Source organism: Salvia miltiorrhiza, chromosome 2, assembly GCF_028751815.1.
Source record: "Salvia miltiorrhiza cultivar Shanhuang (shh) chromosome 2, IMPLAD_Smil_shh, whole genome shotgun sequence".
NCBI lineage: Eukaryota > Viridiplantae > Streptophyta > Magnoliopsida > Lamiales > Lamiaceae > Salvia > Salvia miltiorrhiza.
This window is the reverse complement of record NC_080388.1, coordinates 56,321,827-56,343,625: the sequence shown is the minus strand read 5'-3', so window position 1 is coordinate 56,343,625 and position 21,799 is coordinate 56,321,827. Positions and strand designations below refer to the sequence as shown.

At 35.6% G+C, this 21,799-nt stretch overlaps 3 protein-coding genes across 3 annotated transcripts; 1 reads left to right on the top strand and 2 right to left on the bottom strand.

Moving 5' to 3' along the window:
- Positions 1–3,168: 3,168 nt before the first annotated feature.
- LOC131009778 (uncharacterized) lies at positions 3,169–4,989 on the bottom strand. Its single transcript, XM_057937186.1, has one exon. The coding sequence runs from the start codon at positions 4,987–4,989 to the stop codon at positions 3,169–3,171; it is 1,821 nt and encodes a 606-aa protein (XP_057793169.1).
- A 3,769-nt stretch (positions 4,990–8,758) lies between these two features.
- Positions 8,759–14,118, top strand: LOC131010478 (sugar transporter ERD6-like 6). Its single transcript, XM_057938018.1, has 18 exons — positions 8,759–9,557; positions 10,576–10,638; positions 10,718–10,807; positions 10,904–10,963; positions 11,050–11,115; positions 11,206–11,271; positions 11,350–11,425; positions 11,682–11,746; positions 11,835–11,927; positions 12,046–12,126; positions 12,234–12,318; positions 12,688–12,734; positions 12,806–12,868; positions 12,942–13,001; positions 13,099–13,164; positions 13,265–13,324; positions 13,576–13,690; positions 13,848–14,118. The coding sequence occupies exons 1-18, from the start codon at positions 9,363–9,365 to the stop codon at positions 13,958–13,960; spliced, it is 1,464 nt and encodes a 487-aa protein (XP_057794001.1). The 5' UTR covers positions 8,759–9,362; the 3' UTR covers positions 13,961–14,118.
- A 3,254-nt stretch (positions 14,119–17,372) lies between these two features.
- LOC131010477 (3-ketoacyl-CoA synthase 4-like) lies at positions 17,373–19,561 on the bottom strand. Its single transcript, XM_057938017.1, has one exon. The coding sequence runs from the start codon at positions 19,109–19,111 to the stop codon at positions 17,564–17,566; it is 1,548 nt and encodes a 515-aa protein (XP_057794000.1). The 5' UTR covers positions 19,112–19,561; the 3' UTR covers positions 17,373–17,563.
- Between the last annotated feature and the right edge of the window lie 2,238 nt (positions 19,562–21,799).

Sequence of the window (21,799 nt, the reverse complement as noted above, 5' to 3'; positions counted from 1 at the left end):
CCACACCCTATATATATATATATATATATATATATATTAAATTAATTTGTTTAAATAGTTTCTATATTTAAATCAATTAATCAACTTAATTTAGTATCAATTAATAGATTTTCAATTTTAATTTTAATAATTTGTGTAGATAATTGCATACTTCTTTATTTAAAGGTAATTAATTTAAATATAAAAATACCAAAATTCAGCAATAGTTTGTGGATTTACAGACAATTAACGTCTCAAAAAATATGTTGTGAAATATTGATCTATAACTTTATAGTTAATTATAGAATTGAAAAAAATACCAAAATTCACTAATAGTTTGTGGATTTACAACCAATTAACGTCTCAAAAAATATGTTGTGAAATATTGATCTATAAAAAGTAATTAAAAGTTCCAAAAACTCTTTCTACACTAATAGAAAATTTGAAAGAAAAAATATCTAGGTATTTTGGTGAAAACTTTAAAGAGATAATAGTGTTCATTAGATAAATTTTTTTTTGTCAAAATCTTGATTATTCATTTGATAAGGCACCAGCTATAAAATAATTTCATCTTCATTTTAATGCTATTATTTTTGTTAGAGCTATTTTATATAATATAAAAAACTTACAAAATTTTATTTTCTAAATATAATATTCTAAAAAATATAGATTATAATAGAATTTGGTTTGGGATAATCCCCGAAACCTCATACAAATTTAGCCCCCTACAATGTAAATTTATGGCTCCGCCACTGGTGCTCTCTATGATTTCTTGTTCAAAAATTTGTATGACAGGCCATAGAAGTTTATGCTCATTCAAAATCTTGCTTCTTCTAATTTTTATGCCAATGGTGTAAGTTATCGATCAAATAATAATAGGATAAAAATCATATCCTGTTCTCATCAGGTGAGGAGGGAGTAGGAAGAGTTATATTATGATTATTTGACATTGGTGAATTATAATTGAACGGATACGGATTTAATCGGTACATTATTGCTAAGTTACAAATTATACCTAGTGTTGTTTGGAAAAGCGAGTGAGAAAAGCAAAGTTGAGAGCACGAGAATTCGATTGTTGTAGTATTGCGAGTGAAGTAAGCGTGAAAATACAAGGTACAAGCTCATGGCTATTTATAGATTATACGTTAAGGGTAAAAAGGTAATTTCATTGCTGGAGCATGCGTCTTGCGTGGTCGGGGGCAGAATAGTAAATTTGCCCTCAAGCGGGAGACTTTCCCGCTCTTTTGGTGATTCCTCTGGGAAGACCATTTCTCTGACGAGAATGGCTTCTCTGGTGCAGACCGTTTCTCTGACAAGGCCCATCCCTCTGACTTCTCTGCGGAAACCCGTTTCTCTGATGAAGCTCGCTCCTCTGGCTTATACCACTTCTCTGCTCTGCATATATTACTCCTCATCAGACATGGTTGGAGTCTTGTTGAAAAAGAGGATTTTATCATTTCAACATATGTACCTCCATGTTTTTTCTGATCTTAATTACCGTATCGTAGAAATTCATTCCAGATAATATATTTCTTCTTCGTTGAAGAAGATTCAATAATAATATTGACTAAATGTGTTTCGTGGTGATTTTTAGCTATGAAAATAATCTAAAAAAATTGGGGGCTATATAAAAATAGAGATTAATTCTTACTTAATTAAAGGCTATGAATAATAAGGATAAAATTGTAATTTTATAATTATTTATTATTATTATTATTATTTTATATGGGGGCTATAGTGAGTAAAATGGGGGCTGTGAATATAATTACCCTAAAATAAATTTCGGGCTTATACTATATTTTTTTTTTGACTTGGGGCTTATAATATTAATAAGATCTTTGATTTTTAATTATTTTTAAATAATGGTTTTACCATGCTACTAATTAATTAAGTTTAGGACTTATAATTAGAAAAATAAATACCGTAGTAAACTATAAATCAATTTAAGAAGTGAACTACTAACAAAAGATAACGGACACTTAAATTTTGATTTTGGGTCTTCCTTGCTTTAAGAGGCATTTAAATTTGAAGATTTACCTAAATAAATAAAAATAGTAAGCTAACTCCTCTATTTATTAATGATGAATTGAAACTTTGAGATTTATCAAGATTCTCTATAATTTTGATCATTTAAATTAATTTTGCTTGATTTATATTTCATTGAGAGAGTGAGATCATAGAAATTCTAGTATTGAAAATAAAAATAATCAATCATATATTTTATCAATAACGTAAAATAAATGCTCTAAAAAAATGAGTTTTTACTTAACTAAAGTACTAGATAGAAATAAGGGTTAATTGATATATATTCATACATTATTAGTGAATTATGATTGCTCCCCAACACCACAAAACTATGGTGTAAATATATTACTATCTGTGAACCGATATATGAAACAGCTCACCGTTTCTCTCATCTCCGTCTCAAAGTTAAATATTGTTGGCCCAACACTCAAAGCCCATATTCCCATACACCCTTTGCAGCCCTCTCTCCCGTTACTCTTCTTTGACTAATAATTATATACCCTAAATTGATGAAATAAACTCTAATTAATAATCACATAATTAAATTAAAGCATATAAAGTTGAAATGGAAAAAATATATATATAAAAAAAATTAAATAAAATTAAAAGTAGAACACAAAGTGAGACATAAAGTATGATACACTGAATCTCATTCCTGCCATGTGTGTCATCATAATTTCCTTTCTCATCTTCTTTCATATTTTTATTATATTTGACTAATAAGTTTTTTTTTTCTTATAGAATAACATTGGAATGGGACAGTGGATCTCATCTCAATAACATTAGCTTTGTAATCTAATAACATTAGCTTAGTAATCTAAAAATGAAGTTATTAAAATATAAATAAAAAATAAATGATGAAACAATATTTTTTGGAGAGGATCTTATTCTACATATATATTGTATATTTTTAAATTTATATATATGTCTTATAGAATAACATTGGAATGGGACAGTGGATCTCATCTCAATAACATTAGCTTAGTAATCTAAAAATGAAGTTATTAAAATATAAATAAAAAATAAATGATGAAACAATATTTTTTGGAGAGGATCTTATTCTACATATATATTGTATATTTTTAAATTTATATATATGACTCGTGTAAAAACTAGACACCCAAAACATAAGAGAAGTAACTTATCATACAACTCGTATATTCCTTACAACGATGATTGTAACGAAAGACGATTTCCATTGTCTCTTGCTGCAGCTACATGGATCCCTTCTCTCTCCTCCTCACTCTCTCTCTTTCTCTGTCCAAACACCGTAGAGTTGCAGCCATCATCACCAAACTTCATTCTCACTACTTCCTTCAACTCATCTCTTTCAAACGCATACTTTGCCGCCCATCGCTGTATCTTCCCCGACGTAGTCTTCGCCACACTCCGCCTCTCGGCAAGGACCACCGCTCCCACTTCCACCCTCTCCTCCTCCCAAACCGCCTTACGGATTCCTTCACATATTCTCACCAAAACATTCGATTCCAAGACCGGCTTGAGCAGCTCCGCCACCACCGTCACGACGCCCTGATGCTCGAACGCCGCTACGCAGCCCGCCCTCAGCAGCCTCGGGCAGCTGCCGTGCGCCGCCGCCTCCACATAATGCGGGTGTATGTCTATCCCCACGCTCTTGATGACGTCCGCGCACCGCCCCATCACGTACAGATACCTCTCTTTTCCGGCGACCACTCCCCTATCTCCTGTCCGGACGTAGCAGCCGCCCACCCTGCCCCGTAGCCGGCCGTTGAACACCTCCCGCGTCAGCGTCGGGTGGTCGAGGTACCCGACCGCAGTCCCCGGAGAAGAAATCCATATCTCGCCTTCGATCCCATCGTCCACGGCCTCATGAGTTTCCTCATTCACCACCAACATTTCTATGTCTTCCTCCAGCATTTCCTCTCTCGAAGTCGGCAGCTTCGCGCTAGGCAGCAGATTCTTGTGAATCGGGAAATGATCGCCGCCGCCGCCGCTCCTCCACGCCGTGGACACAAATGTGCAATTCTCCGCCAGCCCGTAAGACGGGGAGATGCTCGATGATTGAAGGCCGAAGGGAGTGAAAGCTTGAACGAATTCGTCGATGGAGGGCTTCTTGATGGGCTCGTTGATGATGATGAGGTTCTTTAAGGTGGCGAGGCTGAGGCGCGAGCTCCCCCCGCCGCGCCTGACGACGAGCGGCAGCGCGAAGGAGGGGACGGGGGTGCAGGTGGCCTTATAGTCGGTGATCATCTCGAGCCAGAGCCTGGGGCGGGCCACGAAGGCGGTGGGCGAGGCCAGCACGCACGTGGCGCCGGATACGATTGTCAGCAAAAGAAACATCAACCCGCAGTCGTGGTACTGAGGCAGCCACGACGCGATCACGCTGTTGGGGTGGAGGTCGTAGGATCTCCTCGCCGCGCGGACGTTGTGCGCGGCGGCGCCGGCTGTTACGATCACCGGCTTCGGAATGGCGGTGGCGCCGGAGGTGTACTGGATCAAGTACGCATCATCCGCTCTGCACCCCTCGTATCTCCGCATGTCGCAATGCTCGCTCGGAGCCGTCAGATCCTCCGTCGCAATCCATGTGAGCTTCGAGAGGGTGCAGGAGGAGTAGCGGATGTAGCTGCGCGAGGCTATGGCGGCGCTAGGCTTCGTTTGGGAGAGAACCCTTATGAGGTGGTGGTGGTGGTTTGGTAAAGAGAGACGGGGAGGGGTGACGGGGACGGCGATAAGGCCGGCCCGCTGGCAAGCAAAGATGATCTGGACGAGCTCGAGGCCCGGCTCGCAGAGTATGACGACGGTGTCGCCCTTATGCAAAGAAAGTGATAAGTTGGAGGAAATGGAGTTGACAGAAGAGTTGAGGTGCTCGTAGGTTAGGGCGGAGGCGTCTTCGGCCCAAACGAAGGCGGGCTTGTGGCGGAACGCCGGGAGGTGGGCCCATATTGGGAGGTAGAGATCCACCACGGGCTGCTCGGGGAAACTCGGATCATAGTTTTCATAATTCATGATTAATCTTGATATTGTTGTGTGTGTGTGTGTGATTTAGTAGATAATTAAGCTTGTACGTGGATATATTTATAAATATAATATGTAATGGGAGAAACAAAACAACGCTAGCAAGGATTGGGACTGTAACGGTATCCGCCGTGCAGATCGATACAGAAATGGTGAGTGTGACTGAGAAATATTCGATGAATATCCGAAGCTTTGAGATTAAAAACATGGCATAGCTGGTGTTTGTACATGCATGTTTGCATCGTTATGTACTATGTTGATCACAGAATATCCCACGTACATTTCTAAACTCATCACTAACTATCAACAGCCAAATTTTAATTAATACTATAAGATATGATCAAATTGATTCAAAAGAGATCAAACGAAAGGCACACATGTACGTAGGGGCTCAGATAAAAAATTCCTTCCCCATTATCTAAAACTCAATTTGAACCATTAATCAATGTGTATTATTGTATGATCTGCAATTCTCATCAGAAGATAAAGCATTTTTACGGCAAATATTAAATTTATCATTCTACTTAAGCAAACGTAGGCACAAAATAAACACTCTTTTTACGTTAACCTAATCCCTCTGCTATCCACCGTTGTTGTCGTCGCCGAAACTCCCACATGCTGAATCGAGAACAAGCTAGAATTCCTATGACACGACATCCAAATTTGTCGAAATAGCTATGTCATGCTCATAATACCTCTTTTTGGTAATATACTTCTATAGACTCATACCAAAAAAAGGGGGATCATATTCATATGCTTGAATGTGATTTTAAGAAATTTTGGCAAAAGTCAGGCCATATTGGTTTTTAAGATTCCTCGTTCCATTATATATTTCGGGCTGACAAAAATAATAGTCCTCATTAAAGTTGTAACTTGTAAGTTAGCCAGCCAAACTTATTGGGGCCCAACAAGGCCCAGTACAACTAGAAGTCCAGCCTAGGCCCGACTCAGACTCTACAGATTATAAAATAAAGATTCAAATGAAAAAAATTGCTAAATATATATACGATATTAACATTTCGCTTCAAGTAAAAATTTGCCAACAAATACTCCATCCCTCCACGAATTAAGTACCCATTTGTCTCTAAATTTTTGTTCATGAATTAAGTACCTACACTGTTTTATGGACATTTATATCCTCCTTCACTTTTTAATTTTACTATTCTTTACCACTAATGGGTTCACTTCACAACGCCTTTATCACTTTTATATTTTATATTTATTACACTTTATCTCTAGTAGACCCATTACAAAACACTTTTATCATTTTAATCAACTATCTTTTTATTTCACTCACAATATATTTTTCAGCTTTTCTTAATTTTTGTATCGAACACCAGATAGGTATTTAATTCGAAGACGGAGGGAGTAGCTATTATTAATATTTCAAAAAATAGGGAACAAGAGGCTTTCCTAAATAAAATGAACAAGCTTCGTTGTTCATACAGAACGGGACCAGGCATCAAACTCAATACGGCTACTATGTTTATGAGCAAGTACTCTATGCTAAGATGTGTGTTTTGTTTTGAATATATACTCAAATTAATTGGATGTTTTATTTCTTCTTGTTACATTTTATATATGCCCTTAATATTTCATAGGGTTGGGAGTGGTTCAAATTAGTTAAGTATTCATTTGCCTAATTTTTTACAAAAAAAATAATTATATATAATACTAAAATATATTTAGTATGTAATACCAAATATATTTAGTAATACTAAAAAGTTAATTACTAAATCTTAGTTGTTATCATAAAATATATTTAAACTCATGATAAGATGAAACATTTAAATAACAATTGAAAATTTTAATTACGAAATCATAATTGTGATAACAATAATAATTTTTATATTTATCATATCAATGTATATATAAATATTTATATAGATTTTTTAATAGATTTATAATTGATCATTAAGATTAATTGATGAGGGGTAAAATATGTGAGCCCCTAGAATCATGACACGTGGCTTGGCTTGGCAAATCAAAGTAATACCGAGGAGCAGACTATATTGAGCCAGAATGAACTACTCCAGATCTAAATAGCCGAATTCGAGAAGATCAAGCAGAAAAGAAGACTCCAGACAACCTTTCCAGAGAAGAGTTGACAGACAGGAATTCCAGATGAGAAGGCCAGAAGAAGGACTTCCAAGGTAGCTCTGTATTTAGAGACAAGGGCCCGACAAAGCACATATCAGTGATAGGCCTAGTCAGCTAGGTAGTTAGCGCACGAAATGGATGATCTTGTAAAATTACTATTTTACCCTCAGTTGTAATATCTATAAATATCCACGACCTCGAAATAAAATGGACGCTCTCGCTTTCTCTCTACTTTTCCACTATAAAACTCTCTCTAGCTTTCTGACCTTCTGATAATCATGGGAACAAAGGTAGATAATAGAAAATCCTCACTGTAGATCTGATAGGTTCAATTATAGGATCATCAACTTTTAAACCACTCACATGGTTCACAAGTTTATAATTATTTTTATGTGTTTATTTTTAAAATTTTGAATTTATAATTTATCATTAAGATTAGTTAATCCAAAATTAGGAGTATAATTATTTAAATTCTAATACTAATAATAATATTAATTAGAGCTTATATAATACTCCATCTGTCCCTGCAATAAGTTCATATTTTTTCTTTTTGGGACGTTCCACAAATAAGTTTCTCTTTCTTTCTTTCATTTTTGGACAATTACCCCACCACTAATAATACTTTATTTATTCTTACTTTTCACTTTTTCATCACTTTCAATACTAATTATAACACTTTATCACATTTTCACCATTGTCAATAATAATTATAACACATTTTTCTCCACTATCAATACATTTTACCACTTTTCCTTAAAATCCGTGCCGTCCCCAAAGATAAACTTATTTCAGGGACGGAGGGAGGGAGTAGTACAATATCTTATGACACAATAAACTGTGTGGGGCAGAGGATATGCTGAATAATTTTAGTGACAAAATTAATTAATGTTAAACTTGGAAAATTATGTGTATACAAAACGTATGGTCCAAATTCGTAGTTTTCGCTAGAAAATGATAGATAGGATATATGTTGAATTTGTAACTTTCTGTCATAAATAAAATGTGTTTACCTCCCAATCATTGTACTCCTTTCTGGTACTTACTATATTCGAAGGAAAAAGTACTATTTGAAGCCTGAGGGTCTGTTGCTTTTCAATCAATGAAACCAATCAGATTAATCTAATCTAACATTCGGTCTTTATAGAAATAAATACACGAACGGATTGATAAAAATAATTCGTTTCACCTTTACTGGTTTTGTTATTTTATTTTTTTTCTATTGCCGTGGCCGTGGGAGGGATTTTGTAGCGCTATTTTCACTAGGTTTTGTTGGGTAAATTTCTATACTTTTATGCAATAGCTTTCCAATTATATAAAATATATAAATAAATTATACTTCTTCCGTCAACGAAATATTGTTCTAATCTGTCATTTTAATTTGTCCATAAAAAATTATCTTAGTTTATTTTTAATAATAAATTGTGAATTCATAGATCACATTCTCCATTCACTAATTTAATTAACTTTTTTTTATTTTTTTATTTATGGGTCTTTTTCTCCACTCAATAAATAAACAACATAATTTCTTTTAAAACTCGTATCTCCTTCCATTATGACAATATTTCATTGACGGAGGTTGTACTATTTAAAAGATCTAATACCACGAGTCGACCACATCGAACCTATAAAATTGTGGGTGGAATATAATAGGCGTCAGAAAATTAGAATTAAACTTTTTAAAAGATTTTTTTAGAAATAAATTGTTACGATCAAAGAAAAGCACACTCAAATTTTTTGATGTAACTCGAATCCTCGACTTACGATATCTTATCAACATATTTAACTTCATCCTCCAACCTTTTCTTTTAGTTAATCATCGCTCCTTATTACTTAGTTGTTTGTTTGCTCGTCTCGTCTACTTGCTTATCCGTTTTGTATAGCGAGTTCGTTTTCTCATCAATTAATACGCAGAAAAATTGATGGATGCTGGCAAAATAATGAAAAGACTTGTCAGTTGAGTGGCTGCATAGCTTACACAGAAAAAAAGAGGGCCGCCCGCCATCGTATATATACAATCACGTTTACCGCTAGAAGCTGACACGACTCCTTTCAGACACGCTGTCGTCTCCAAATCATCTGCCACAAACCAACCCTTTCTTCATTCAGAACCTTCCGGAACTCAGTTTGTTCCAGTGGGTTTCCATTTTCTTCAATTGAAGCTGTTTTGTTTGATTCGAAATCAACCGCAACTCATCATAGAAGTCGATTGAGCTGTGAAAGATTAATTTTTTGGAAGTGGGGTTCCATTTTCTTGAGAGGGAGTGATGAGTTTCCGGGATGAAGTGGAAGATGGGAGGGGCGATCTGCGGAAGCCATTTCTGCATACTGGGAGTTGGTATCGAATGGGTTCGAGGCAGTCTAGTTTGATGGGATCTTCTCAAGTCATAAGGGACAGCTCTATCTCAGTCTTGGCTTGCGTCTTCATCGTCGCCTTGGGCCCTATCCAGTTTGGCTTCACTGTACTACACTTGCTTCTCTCCAACTTTCTTCTCATTATCGCGTTTCGAATTGTTTGTTCAATGATTGTTTGACTGAAAAGTTGTTAGGATGTTGCAGTGGAATTCTACTTGGTGGTGATTGTGTAGTTATGCTTTATTTTGATTTCAATGGGTGCTGAACCTTGGACCACCTTAATTGATTGAAACTGTGTCATTGCCGCTGTTGTGTGTTTACAGTGTGTCATATTTTGGAGATTAAATAGGGTATCTTGTATGAGAATCAAGTGGAATTTCTTGATATTGCATCCCTCTCTACATTTTGCAGCTGAGACTTAAGAGGGTGTTTGGCTAAGCTTATTTTAAAGAGCTTATAAGCTCTTGGAGCTTATAAGATGTTTCAAGAGCTTATAAGATGTAATTTTTAAGAGCTTATAAGTTGTTAAAGTGTTTGGATAATTGAGCTTATAAGCTAGAGAGATAATTTTTTGTTAGAGAGAGAATATTTTTTTAGAGAGAGAAAATCGAAGAAAAATGAACTTGAATGATATATAATGAAAATAATAAATTATAGTTGAAAAATATTTGTAAAATGATTGTTGCATATGAGATTATAAAAAAATAAGTGGGGTTAGAGGAACTTATTTTTTGGGGAGCTTATAAGTTGTTTGGGAGCTTATTTTGCCAAACACTTTGAAGGAGATTATAAGCTCCTAAACAACTTATAAGCTGTTTTGAGAAGCTTATAAGCTCAGCCAAACACCCTTTAATATGCAAAGGATAGATTTAGGACTCAATAATGAACAACTAAAACTGTAGTAGAAATATTGGAAATGTCATGGATGTGATATATTCCCTGACTATGTAAGTTGGTATTGCATAGTGCTAGAGTTTTAGATTGCTTTTTATCGGCATATCCTTTTTTTAGTTCATGGAGAGAGTCTTTGAACTAGGAATCATTTAAACTTCTGTTCCAGTATCTGTTTGTAAATATGAAACTACTGTAGAGGCTCTAAATCAGTGTCCATTCTTGGTTATGTAGTGTGGTTATTCCTCACCAACACAAAATGATATCACCAGAGATCTTAACCTTACAGTCTCACAGGTTAGTGGCAGTCTATCTTCCTATCGTGATTGTATCAATGTTTATGAATTTCGTAGAGTGATTGAAATAATTGCAACAGTTCTCCTTATTTGGTTCTTTATCAAACGTGGGAGCTATGGTTGGAGCAATAGCTAGCGGTCAAATTGCTGAGTACATTGGAAGAAAGGGGGTATGAGTTCTTCCGGCCTTAGTTATGTACTTGAGCATGAGCGTCTAAGTTTTTGTACTAATATCTTGAATTTTGGTTGACATTGTTAACGTGCAGTCTTTAATGATAGCTGCCATACCTAATATCATAGGCTGGCTAGCAATATCATTTGCCAAGGTAAGTCTCTCTTATGTTTTTGTGACAATTACTTCTCCTTTCCCTCAATGCTTTATTTCTTATCAACCTTTCCCCAATTACATTAGGACTTTTCTTTTCTCTACATGGGAAGACTTTTGGAAGGATTTGGTGTGGGTATAATCTCTTACACGGTATGAAATATGCAGTCATGTTTTTAATTTAGCAGTGGAAGAAATTATAATACGCTTATTTCCTTTTATCCATTTTCTATTTTGTTGTAGGTGCCTGTATATATAGCAGAGATAGCACCTCAAAATCTCAGAGGAGGATTAGGTTCAGTGAACCAGGTCTACTAAGCTTACAATTTCATCTTTTGCGTGAACTTATTTTACTATGAAGCAACTGAACCTAATTTCATGTTGTAGCTCTCTGTGACAATTGGGATCTTGCTATCGTATCTTTTGGGACTATTCGTGAATTGGAGAGTTCTTGCAGTTCTAGGTGATTTTCCATGGAACTTGGCCCTTTATATAGTTGATTTTCTCAAATTCTCATTATAATTTTTATGTCATGGTCATCATCTCAAACATTTTAGTTAATCCTAATTCATGTAATTTGCCAGGCAATAAATTATTGATGCATTCATTAGAGCAAAACTTTTGTGCCAATCGTTAAGATGCACTTTTGAAAACCTTTGTTGGTCCATTGTTTAAGCCAAGGCTATTTGGGACTCACTAATCTTTCTTTCAATTCACAGGAATATTACCCTGCCTCATATTGATACCTGGCCTCTTTTTCATCCCAGAATCTCCTCGGTGGTTGGTGAGATTACAAAGATTTCCTTATTTTCCTCCCTGAGCTTTAAAACACACATGACTTACTAATGTACTTCTTCAAATGCAAACATTAGGCAAAAATGGGCATGACTGATGACTTTGAAGCTTCTCTGCAAGTACTTCGTGGTTTTGACACTGATATTTCAGTTGAAGTAAATGAAATCAAGGTTTGTCTTCTTCCATTAATCTATAATGCCCGAGGAAGAGGACATGATGTCTTACCTGCAATAGTTCTGGTAGATTTCTTAACGGTGTTAGATATCATATCACAATTTTGTGTTGCAGAGGTCCGTGGCTTCAACAAGCCGAAGAACAGCTATCCGGTTTGCAGATCTCAAAGTGAGACGATATTGGCTACCTCTGATGGTGTGTAATCCTTCACAAGGCATCTAGTATGCCTTTGTATGTCACCCCTTCTACTCTTAGAATGGCAAATCTATTATGCTCATCTTTATTGTCTGTTTCTCCTTCAGATAGGAATTGGATTACTTGTCTTCCAACAGCTATCTGGAACAAATGGTGTTATCTTCTACTCCACTACTATATTTGAGTCAGCTGGTAGGTGAACAAACATCCTCTTCCCACAGCAAAAAAATGAAGATAATGCTCTTTATCTATTGAATTCTAAATAGGTTTCTGCGCTGGAATGTCTATCATTTATCTACTGAGTCAAAGATAGTAATAGTTCAGATTTTAAGTATTGTATGCATTTCAATATCTCGATTTTTAGCAAGTGGAGTGCTCGTTAGGCTGACCATGATCTAGTTGTTGTTTATGACTTGCATTGAGTGACTTAATGATGCATTGTTCCTGGACATGGGGATTATCTTTTTCCAGACTCACTTTCAATTCATATATCTAGTTTACTATACTTTTATTTTTAGTTTCAGTTGAAGGAATTTCACATGTTTACCTTGTATAAACCAGGAATCTCGTCAAGCAATGCTGCTACAGTAGGAGTCGGCATTATTCAGGTTAAGATTGGTCTTCTTCTTCTTCTTGGGCACCAATCCTTTTGAAAATATAAACTGATGCCTATGTTTAGGTCATTGCTACTGGAGTTTCAACATGGTTGGTGGACAAAACCGGACGCAGGGTTCTTTTACTTGTAAGTTCAATAAAATTTGTATATTTGGTCTACGATTAGTTGGATCACCTAAAAATGTTTATATTTGTTTCAGATATCCTCTTCTGGGATGGCTCTCAGTCTCCTAGTTGTTGCTGTCGCATTCTTTCTTAAGGTAGAAATAATATGTTAATATTTTATGTATAGTTAGGGAACTGGTTTTACAAATCTTGTAATATTCTCCTGATATTTGCAATCCATGCATATTCAAGGGTGCCGTAGCACATGATTCTTCACTATATGGCTTATTGGGGATCCTCTCAGTTGTAGGTGTTGTGGTATGCCTTCTTCTCGATATACAAGTTACCTATAATTCATTGAATTTTCATCTTTGTAGATTGTAAGTTTCAGTTTGTTCAACTGACCTCTTTGCTGTAGTGCATGATTATTGCTTTTTCACTTGGAATGGGGCCCATTCCCTGGCTTATAATGTCCGAGGTACTGTCTTATTTTCTCCCAATTCTCCATGTTATGAGATGTTGTGTTTTTATATAAAAAATATGCCATACAAACAAACAGCTTGGAAATTCCATGTGTTTTGTTCCCACCTCTTTTTTTGTGGTGACAAAATTGAAAGTTGAATGTTTAAAATGAAGATCAAAGGTTTGATTTCTAAGGTTGGCATCTGATACCAATTTAGTTAAGTTAGTCAGTTTTATGTTTCTTGATTGATATATTTGGTGTCTCAGATTCTTCCACCTAAAATCAAAGGCCTAGCTGGAAGTGTGGCGACTTTGTTAAACTGGTTCGTTTCGTGGGTCGTTACCATGACAGCACCATTGCTACTAGATTGGAGCAGCGGAGGTTCGTATTTATATTCACACCTTTTCTAGTTCTATACTTTTCCAAACTCAAACAATCAGGGTGGCTTATTATCAAAGATAGTCAAACATAGATGCACAGTTAACCATTAGCAGCATCGCGATTCTTTTGATCTGATAAAATGTGGGCATCTTTACAGGAACTTTCACATTTTACGCGTCCATGTGTGTCGCCACGGTGACATTTGTGGCGATTTGGGTGCCGGAAACAAAGGGCAAAACGTTAGAGGAAATCCAGAACTCCTTCAGATGAGACTCTATTCTATTTATGCACTTGTATTTCAGTATCAGAGCCCTTTTTGTGCTACTTAATTACCATGTTTATTTGCGAGATGCATTTTATAATAAAATCTATCTTCAAGTTTGTATGCTGAATATTTAATGTTCTTTTCAATAAAATACATTTTTTTTATATAAGAGGGATCAATAAAATACATAATTAAGAGGTGCATTTGTAATATATCTTGTGAGATATACTTGATTGCTATTTTGTTATTGAGAATCCAAACTATCCGTGTTTAATGAAGGCTAGTTTCAATTGTAAGCTAACTTGTTTGCTATTGGCCCAAGAGTAGAGAGTATATATGCAATAACTTATATACTACTGCAACAATTTTAATATGCTTTCTTTAAATGGTTGAAAATTTATGACAACCTTTCTTGGTGGGGATGTATGCTTTTGGGTCCAAATGACAAGCGAATGATTGCCTGTGGAGTTTACAAATATCATGTGAAATTATATTAATCCGTCTCTCAAATAGCTTTTTATTCATTTTAAGACACTATTTCATTATTATTTATTAATAATAATAGTATAATATTTTTTCACTATTTTTAATATATTCAATAACTTTGTCTTAAAACTCGTGTTTCTCTATCCTTGAAAGTTATTTGAAGGGCGAAAGGAATATGATATTTTAGACGTGACGTGCAACATCAAAAATCAATTTTAGTAAAATAGCCAAAAATGAAACTTTAGTGTACATTGGAAAAAAATTTAAACATGGCAGGCATCATCAAATCAATCAAAATATTATACTGTCTTCGTCTTTTAAGAGTGCACCTCACTTATGTGTGGCAGAATTATGTATAAATTGATTAAGTGGATATAAAAAGTAAGACTTGTGATAAAAATATAAAAAAGTTAAACACTTTTAAGGAATGGATGGAGATTTATTTTAAAGTAATTATTTTTTTGGGAAATGATAAACGCACATAATATGTGCGCACATAATTGGATATTTACGTCATTTTATATATTTTTATGAATTATAGAATTAATTCCATTTTAGTTGAATTTACAATTTACGTAATCACCCCCAACAATAATTAAGGAATGAATTGCATATAATCTTTGCACAATAATAAAATATTGTTTCCTTCAATTAAGCGAACCAATTCCACTCATAAAATCATTATTGTGATTTGTGACGCTCGATTATATTTAGCAAATCATCTACCTTTCTTTTGCACTACATACATATACATGATTGTTAGTCAAATTGTACTCGTGACGAACACCGATTAGGTGGATGCCAAATAATTGGATGGTTAATTTAATTGTATCTTTTTGAATGATAATAAGTAATAGAAAATTGAAGGAATAATAATAATAATAATAATAATAATAATAATAATAATAATAATAATAATAATAATAATAATAATAATAATAATAATAATGATGATGATGATAATAATAATAATAATAATAATAATAATGATGATGATGATGATGATGATGATTAAGTAAATATCCCATCAAATTAACTTATTATTATTATTATTATTATTATTATTATTATTATTATAAAGAAAACCTAGTGAAATGAGATTATTGTAGCAATAGTGATTTTATCAACCAATGATTGTAGTTTATATTGAGTGACAAATTATAATACGCAATATTTTTTAAAATATTATAATAGATTATAGTGATATGATTATGTTATAATAAATTAGATGAGATTATTATTAATACATAATTTATAGTAATTTAAAAAGTGTGCTAACAGACACTAGTTAAAAAATTGTTTTATTGTTACGATGTCTCCTTGTTCTTTATTGAGCTGTAGTATAAATTATTTACGTCCAAAATCACTGCAATGATTTTTTGTTTTTTAATTTTTTAACCCATAGGTCCTACTCTGATGTCATTAACTCTTACTTTTTCTACGAGCTCTTAGTGGAAAAATCGATCACGCAAATTGGAAAATATTGTTCCCAAACACGAAATATGAACTGCAAACAGAGAAAACATGTAATTCAGCATCGGTACAAGACGCCAAAAGAACTAGTAAAACACTGCAGAAATAGCAAGCAATAAATCACCAAATTTTGATTAAAGGTAAGCTCTGTGGTGGATGCCATATACTTTTATTTTGATTAAAGGTAAGCTCTATGGTGGCTGCCATATAATTTTAGAGGCGTTACTTTGTATGATTAATAAAATGAATGATTGAGTATTTTTATCTTTAAGAGTATAATTACTCTAATACCATTTTTTTGATGGAATAAAACTCAAATAAAATTAACTTAAATGATAAAAATAATCAAACATCTTAAAATATCTCAAAATTTTAATTTAATAAAATAAATAAAAATTAATTTTATTATTTTTATCTATTAAAACTAATCATTGAAAGTAAACTTCTTGTTACGTGATAAATCAAAACAAATCCCTCCGTCAACAAATGAGAAAATGTACATATGTTGAAAAGCGAATCAATGATTTGCACGCAATTTAAAATTGATTTGAATGATAATTTTGTGATTTCTTAAAAACAATTAATTGTATATTGTAGTGGGTCCCAGTTGAACTTAACGGATTACGAGATTTCAAAAAAGAATTCCTGAATTTAAGATATACTTATGTATACGGCTATGATTACTATTTGGACTTTGGAGATGGGTTCCTTCGCTGGTATTCGCAATTAATCAAAAAATAATAATCCACAAAGATATTATAAGGTTAAATATCTAGAGATTGGTCCCTTCACCGGTTTTCGCAATCAATGAAGAAAAATAATTTGCCACATAAAAAAAGGTTAAGTACCTGGAGATTGATGCCTTGAGCGGTATTCGCAATCAATCAAGATAAACAATACACAAATAGATATTAAAATCTGGAGTGGAGATTGGTTTTCTCAATCAGATGAGATCACTAGTGGCTTGAGCACAAATTTGTCAAACACTCATCAAATTAAAAAATGAAAATGATAAAATCAATGAAAGAAGGGATTAGGAGAGAGAATAATATCTGTCCAGAAGAGTGAAGAGGCAAAAATGAAGGGAAGGCGGCCCCCCCAACTCCACAAGTTAAAAACAAACGCCACATGAATGATTGTCGAATCCAAGGCCTCACATGCCAAGACAGCCACATTCCGGCCAATGTACATTCCCTCAACCATAATATTACTTACTGGGTGCCAGCTACAAAGTTAAGCCATGTCCCCTGAGATATATACATCACCTCTTGTCAACGGGCTGATATTGCCCGCTTACACATACACCAAGCAATGTGGATTGAAAACAAGTGACGTTTCACAAATCAAGAATTGGAAACAGATCATCACAATGATAGTCTCCCTGGACTAATCAAAACTCAACTTGATGCCTCAGTTGCAATTGAATGATGAAACATTCAAGCAGATCAGATCAAGAAATTACAAAAATGGAGTAGCTTTGAATTGATATAATCTCAAAGAGCTACATTCGACAACATATGTGATCAAGTTATTCTTCCCTAATTATCACCATCAATAACAAGCCCAAATTATCACAAGAAGAGAAACAGAGTACAAAAGAGTAATAGATCGACAATGTATGTAAAGAGTCAAATAGATGCTCTAATCTGCTAAGAAACTACCTTCACAGGGTACCTGTCGATGCAGTCGTCCCAAGGCCCGTTTTTAGAGGGCCTGACGCTACGCAGCGCCTGCCAAACAGCGCTATTACACTTGAAACCACTCCCAAAAGCAATCTGCCACACTCTGTGTCCACGGCGCATCCTTCCCTTGGCCTCAATGTAGGCGAGCTCGTACCAAATGGAGCTCGAGGAAGTGTTCCCAAAGCGATGGAGAGTCATCCTCGAGGCTTCAACATGGACAGGCAGCAGCTGCAGGTTCCTCTCAAGCTCATCAATCACAGCTCTCCCTCCCGCGTGTATGCAGAAATGATCAAACGCCAGCTTGAAATCCGGGATGTAAGGCTTCACGTTCTTCTTCAACAGCTTCTTGATCACCAACGTGGCAAAGAACAGCAGCTGCTCGCTTATAGGCAGCACCAGAGGCCCCAATGTGGTGATGTTCGTCTTGAGGGCACCACCGGCAATGGCCATGAGGTCTTTCGACAAGGAAACCCCAATCTTGCCAACATCATCCTGCTCTTGATAGACACAGCGAAACGCCTTATCATCAGCGCCTTTATGCGTCCTCACCACGTGAACGAGCTTGTACTTGGCCCTCCGCCGATCCTTGGACTTATTCGAGAGCAGCACCGCCGCGCCTCCCACTCTGAACAAGCAATTCGGGATCAGCATCGATTTCTTGTTACCGAAATACCAATTCTGCGTGATGTTCTCGGTGCTGACCACGATGGCGTAGGTATTCCGGTGGACCTGCAGCATATCCTTGGCCAAATCGATGGCAATCACGCCAGCGCTGCACCCCATTCCCCCAAGATTGAAGCTCTTGATATTCCCCCTCAATTTGTACTTGTTCACAATCATAGCAGACAACGACGGCGTTGGATTGAACAGGCTGCAATTGACAACCAAAACCCCAATTTCCTTGGGCTTGACACTAGTGTTGGCGAACAATTTGTCGAGCGCGCCGTACATGACCTCCTCCGCCTCCTCCCGCGCCGCCTGCATCGACGGCTGCGGCGGGATGGAATGCATCGCCTCCGGCACGTAGGTCTCGTCGCCGAGGCCCGACCTCTCGAGGATCTTCCGCTGGAATTCGAGCGACGATTCGTCGAAATCGCCGGTTAATCGAGAATGCTTCATGAAGCGGTCGTAGGGCGCCTTGAGGCTGTCCGGCGCGCGGTAGCAGGAGTAGTCGACGAGGTAAACGGGTCGGGGGCGGGTCATGATGTAGACGGTGGATCCGAAGACGAGGAAGGCGGAGCAGGTGATGACCGAGACGAGATTGTATTGCAGATGCAGCCACAGCTGCCGCACGTCATCGGGATTCATCTGCGACGCCTCAATGATGATGATGACCATGATTGGGACCAGACACAGCGTTATCAAATGAGAGATCAAGTAATGGTAGCCCAGCTTCACGTACTTCAAGTTCACACTCTGCAGGAAGTCCGGCAGCCGCCGCGCCGGGTGGATCCGGACACCGACGGTGGCGCCGCTCGCTTGCGCAGCCGCGGCGCCCTCTCCCCCTCCGGCCATAGGCTCTTAGATTCAAAAATTTGATGAGAGAGAATTGCGAGGCGGAGGAGGAGAGAGATAGAGAGAGTGAGAGAGAGAGGGGGGGAGAGAGAGGAGTTTAATGGACTTTTGTGAGTGGAATAATACTACAAATTGTGTGATGGAATTGGACGCTGATTGATTGCAGCTGGGTCTCGAATTCATGCGGGGAGGAATTCTATTTTTTTTGCCCTTTTTCGGTTTCTTTTGTTGCTCGAAAACTGATGTAAATGTGTAGTTTGATCTGGTAAAATTTATAAGTAGATGGGATGAACTGTTTGCCTATATATATGGACTATAGATATATACATGTCTAGATGCTACATTTGCTACTGTTTTTCAATATGAGAGGAGAGAATTGGATCGTCTTTAATTTATCTCCATATTTATCAAAGAAAAGAATTCGGATCGTCATTTATCAATTTCGAAAGTTTCCTTCCAAAAATAAGATTAAAAGAAAAGGTAAAGACTTTCACAGTTCTAGAATAAAACGTTGGTACATACTACACGTAACACATATGCCGTTCTCGAAATCGATAAAGAAAAAAACACATGTTGAAAGGGTACACATATTTTAGGCCACGAACAATGACACGTAATCTTAGGGTTCTATGTACAAATGTATTTAGTGCTAATAAACAAAAGAGGTTATGGCATAAAAATACACTAACATCAAAAAAAATTGTACTCCATTTGTCTCATTTATTTTCAGATATTTTTTTTTGCATCTCACTTATCTTGAGACATTTCCTTAAAGCATTTATGGTCCTTGGCACTTAGAGGTGGCGCTAATTGGTGGCTTCACCTTAGCGCCACCCATCTCCATTGCATTGGCGCTATAAGCGGCACTATAATTTTTTTTTTTCATTTTATCCAATTTTTACACTTCTATTTTGAAATTCAACATTTCATTTAAAATTAAATATTTAACATTTCATTAAATAAAATAAAATAAAAATTATATAAACAAAAACAAAAATTACATTCAACATTTCTCCATTACTTGAGATAATTTTTTTGAGAAGAAATTGAGAAGAGAAATGCTTGAGAATGTAGAGAGAGATGTGTTGAATGTGGAAAAGAATGAGAAATAAGTATTTATGGGGAAATAAAATAATTTAAAAAGAAAAAAGGAAAAGGACCGTTCGCAGCCAACGGTAAAGAAAAAAACATCTCAAACGGTCGAATTTCAAAAAAGAAAATTTCTTCTTATTATTATTATTAATGGCGCGTGTACGAACGCCCACCCCCCTCTTCATGCCTCGGCATGATGGACCGTGCCGTGATCGAGCCAAGACGGCACTCCAGCCCGTCACCCATCTCATGGTGCCAGCTTGAGCTGACGCTTCACGTCAGGGCTAAAGATGCTTTTATTTTACAAAAGTTTTACCATTTATTAACATTTTTCACTTTTTCACCTACACACAAAACACTACTTTCTTAATTTCCATGTAAAAAAAAAGTCTCAAGATAACCGGAACTGAGAGAGTATTTTTTATCTGAACTTTTAATTAAGTAAAATAATACATAAATTTATATTTTAAGTGCAATTTTCACCCGAATTTGACTTTCGGCGAAATTAGGACTTAGTTGGCAGTCGAAAGTTCACCTGATATTGGTCTAACTTATGATGATGAGAAGTACTTTGAAGCTCGGGGGTCTAAGAACGCAAAAATTAATATATTTGACTCAATTTCAACTGTCAACTAAGCTCTAATTTCGTCGAAAGTCAAACTTAAGTGAAAACTGTAACAAAAAAATCAATTCATATATTTTTTAGCTTAATTAAAAGTTTATGTGGAAATTATAAATTTTTCCAAATTCGTGTATTTTTTTTTGTCATAACTCCTAAATAAAAATGCCTATTTAGTTAAGTGATAATGATAAAAATATTAATTTTATGTCCAAATTTGGGTGAATGACCAAATATATTCTTAGATATTGGTGAATTGCTTTTGTCACGAGAAATTCGCATAGCATCCATATCTCAAGAGTCCTTTTGGGGCTTTTTAGAGGGTGGAATCCATTTAAAAGCAACCACTTCCTACTAATGGTCTTTAAAATGGTTTCTAAAATTTTATTTCCACTTCATTTAAAATAATATCTTGTATATAAAATTGAATATTTTATTAAATTTAAAATTTCAATATTATTAATATTAAAATAAAATACAATAATAAAAAAATATTAAAATAATTAAAATAAAATTACATTAAAAAAATTAGTTCCATCATCGACGATTATTTACTTCCTCAACGAGTTTCATGTGCAAAGTCAATTCATCTGCATCCATTTTCAATTTGTCCGCATGGACAATTTGAAAGACAAGGGGTTCACGTTAAGTGTGGCTAAAGAGCTCGATGTCTTTTACGACCCGGACCATTGAGATTATATATGCTTTAGTCAAGATGGACTTTGATTAAAATCAATATATATATATATATATATATATATATATAGGGAAGGGATCAAAAAAGAAAGCTAAATGTAAGAAGAATAAGGAATGAATCTCGGCCCTTTAAATCTGCCAATCCAACGGCTCTTGACTTTCTTAATAATCTGAATTAATAACTCACTAAAAGGATAGATTTGTCATAACATATTTAAGTGATCCGAAAATATCTTTAAATAATATGGCAAGATTTGATTATTTCCTTAATCTTAGCAAAA

Excerpts from the sequence above, each read along its gene's own strand:
- LOC131009778 (XM_057937186.1), bottom strand. The coding sequence starts at position 4,989 with ATGAATTATGAAAACTATGATCCGAGTTTCCCCGAGCAGCCCGTGGTG.
- LOC131010478 (XM_057938018.1), top strand. The coding sequence starts at position 9,363 with ATGAGTTTCCGGGATGAAGTGGAAGATGGGAGGGGCGATCTGCGGAAG. Across the intron at positions 11,116-11,205 it reads TGGGTATAATCTCTTACACG|GTGCCTGTATATATAGCAGA; the intron begins GTATGAAATATG and ends ATTTTGTTGTAG. Across the intron at positions 11,928-12,045 it reads TTGAAGTAAATGAAATCAAG|AGGTCCGTGGCTTCAACAAG; the intron begins GTTTGTCTTCTT and ends TTTGTGTTGCAG.
- LOC131010477 (XM_057938017.1), bottom strand. The coding sequence starts at position 19,111 with ATGGCCGGAGGGGGAGAGGGCGCCGCGGCTGCGCAAGCGAGCGGCGCC.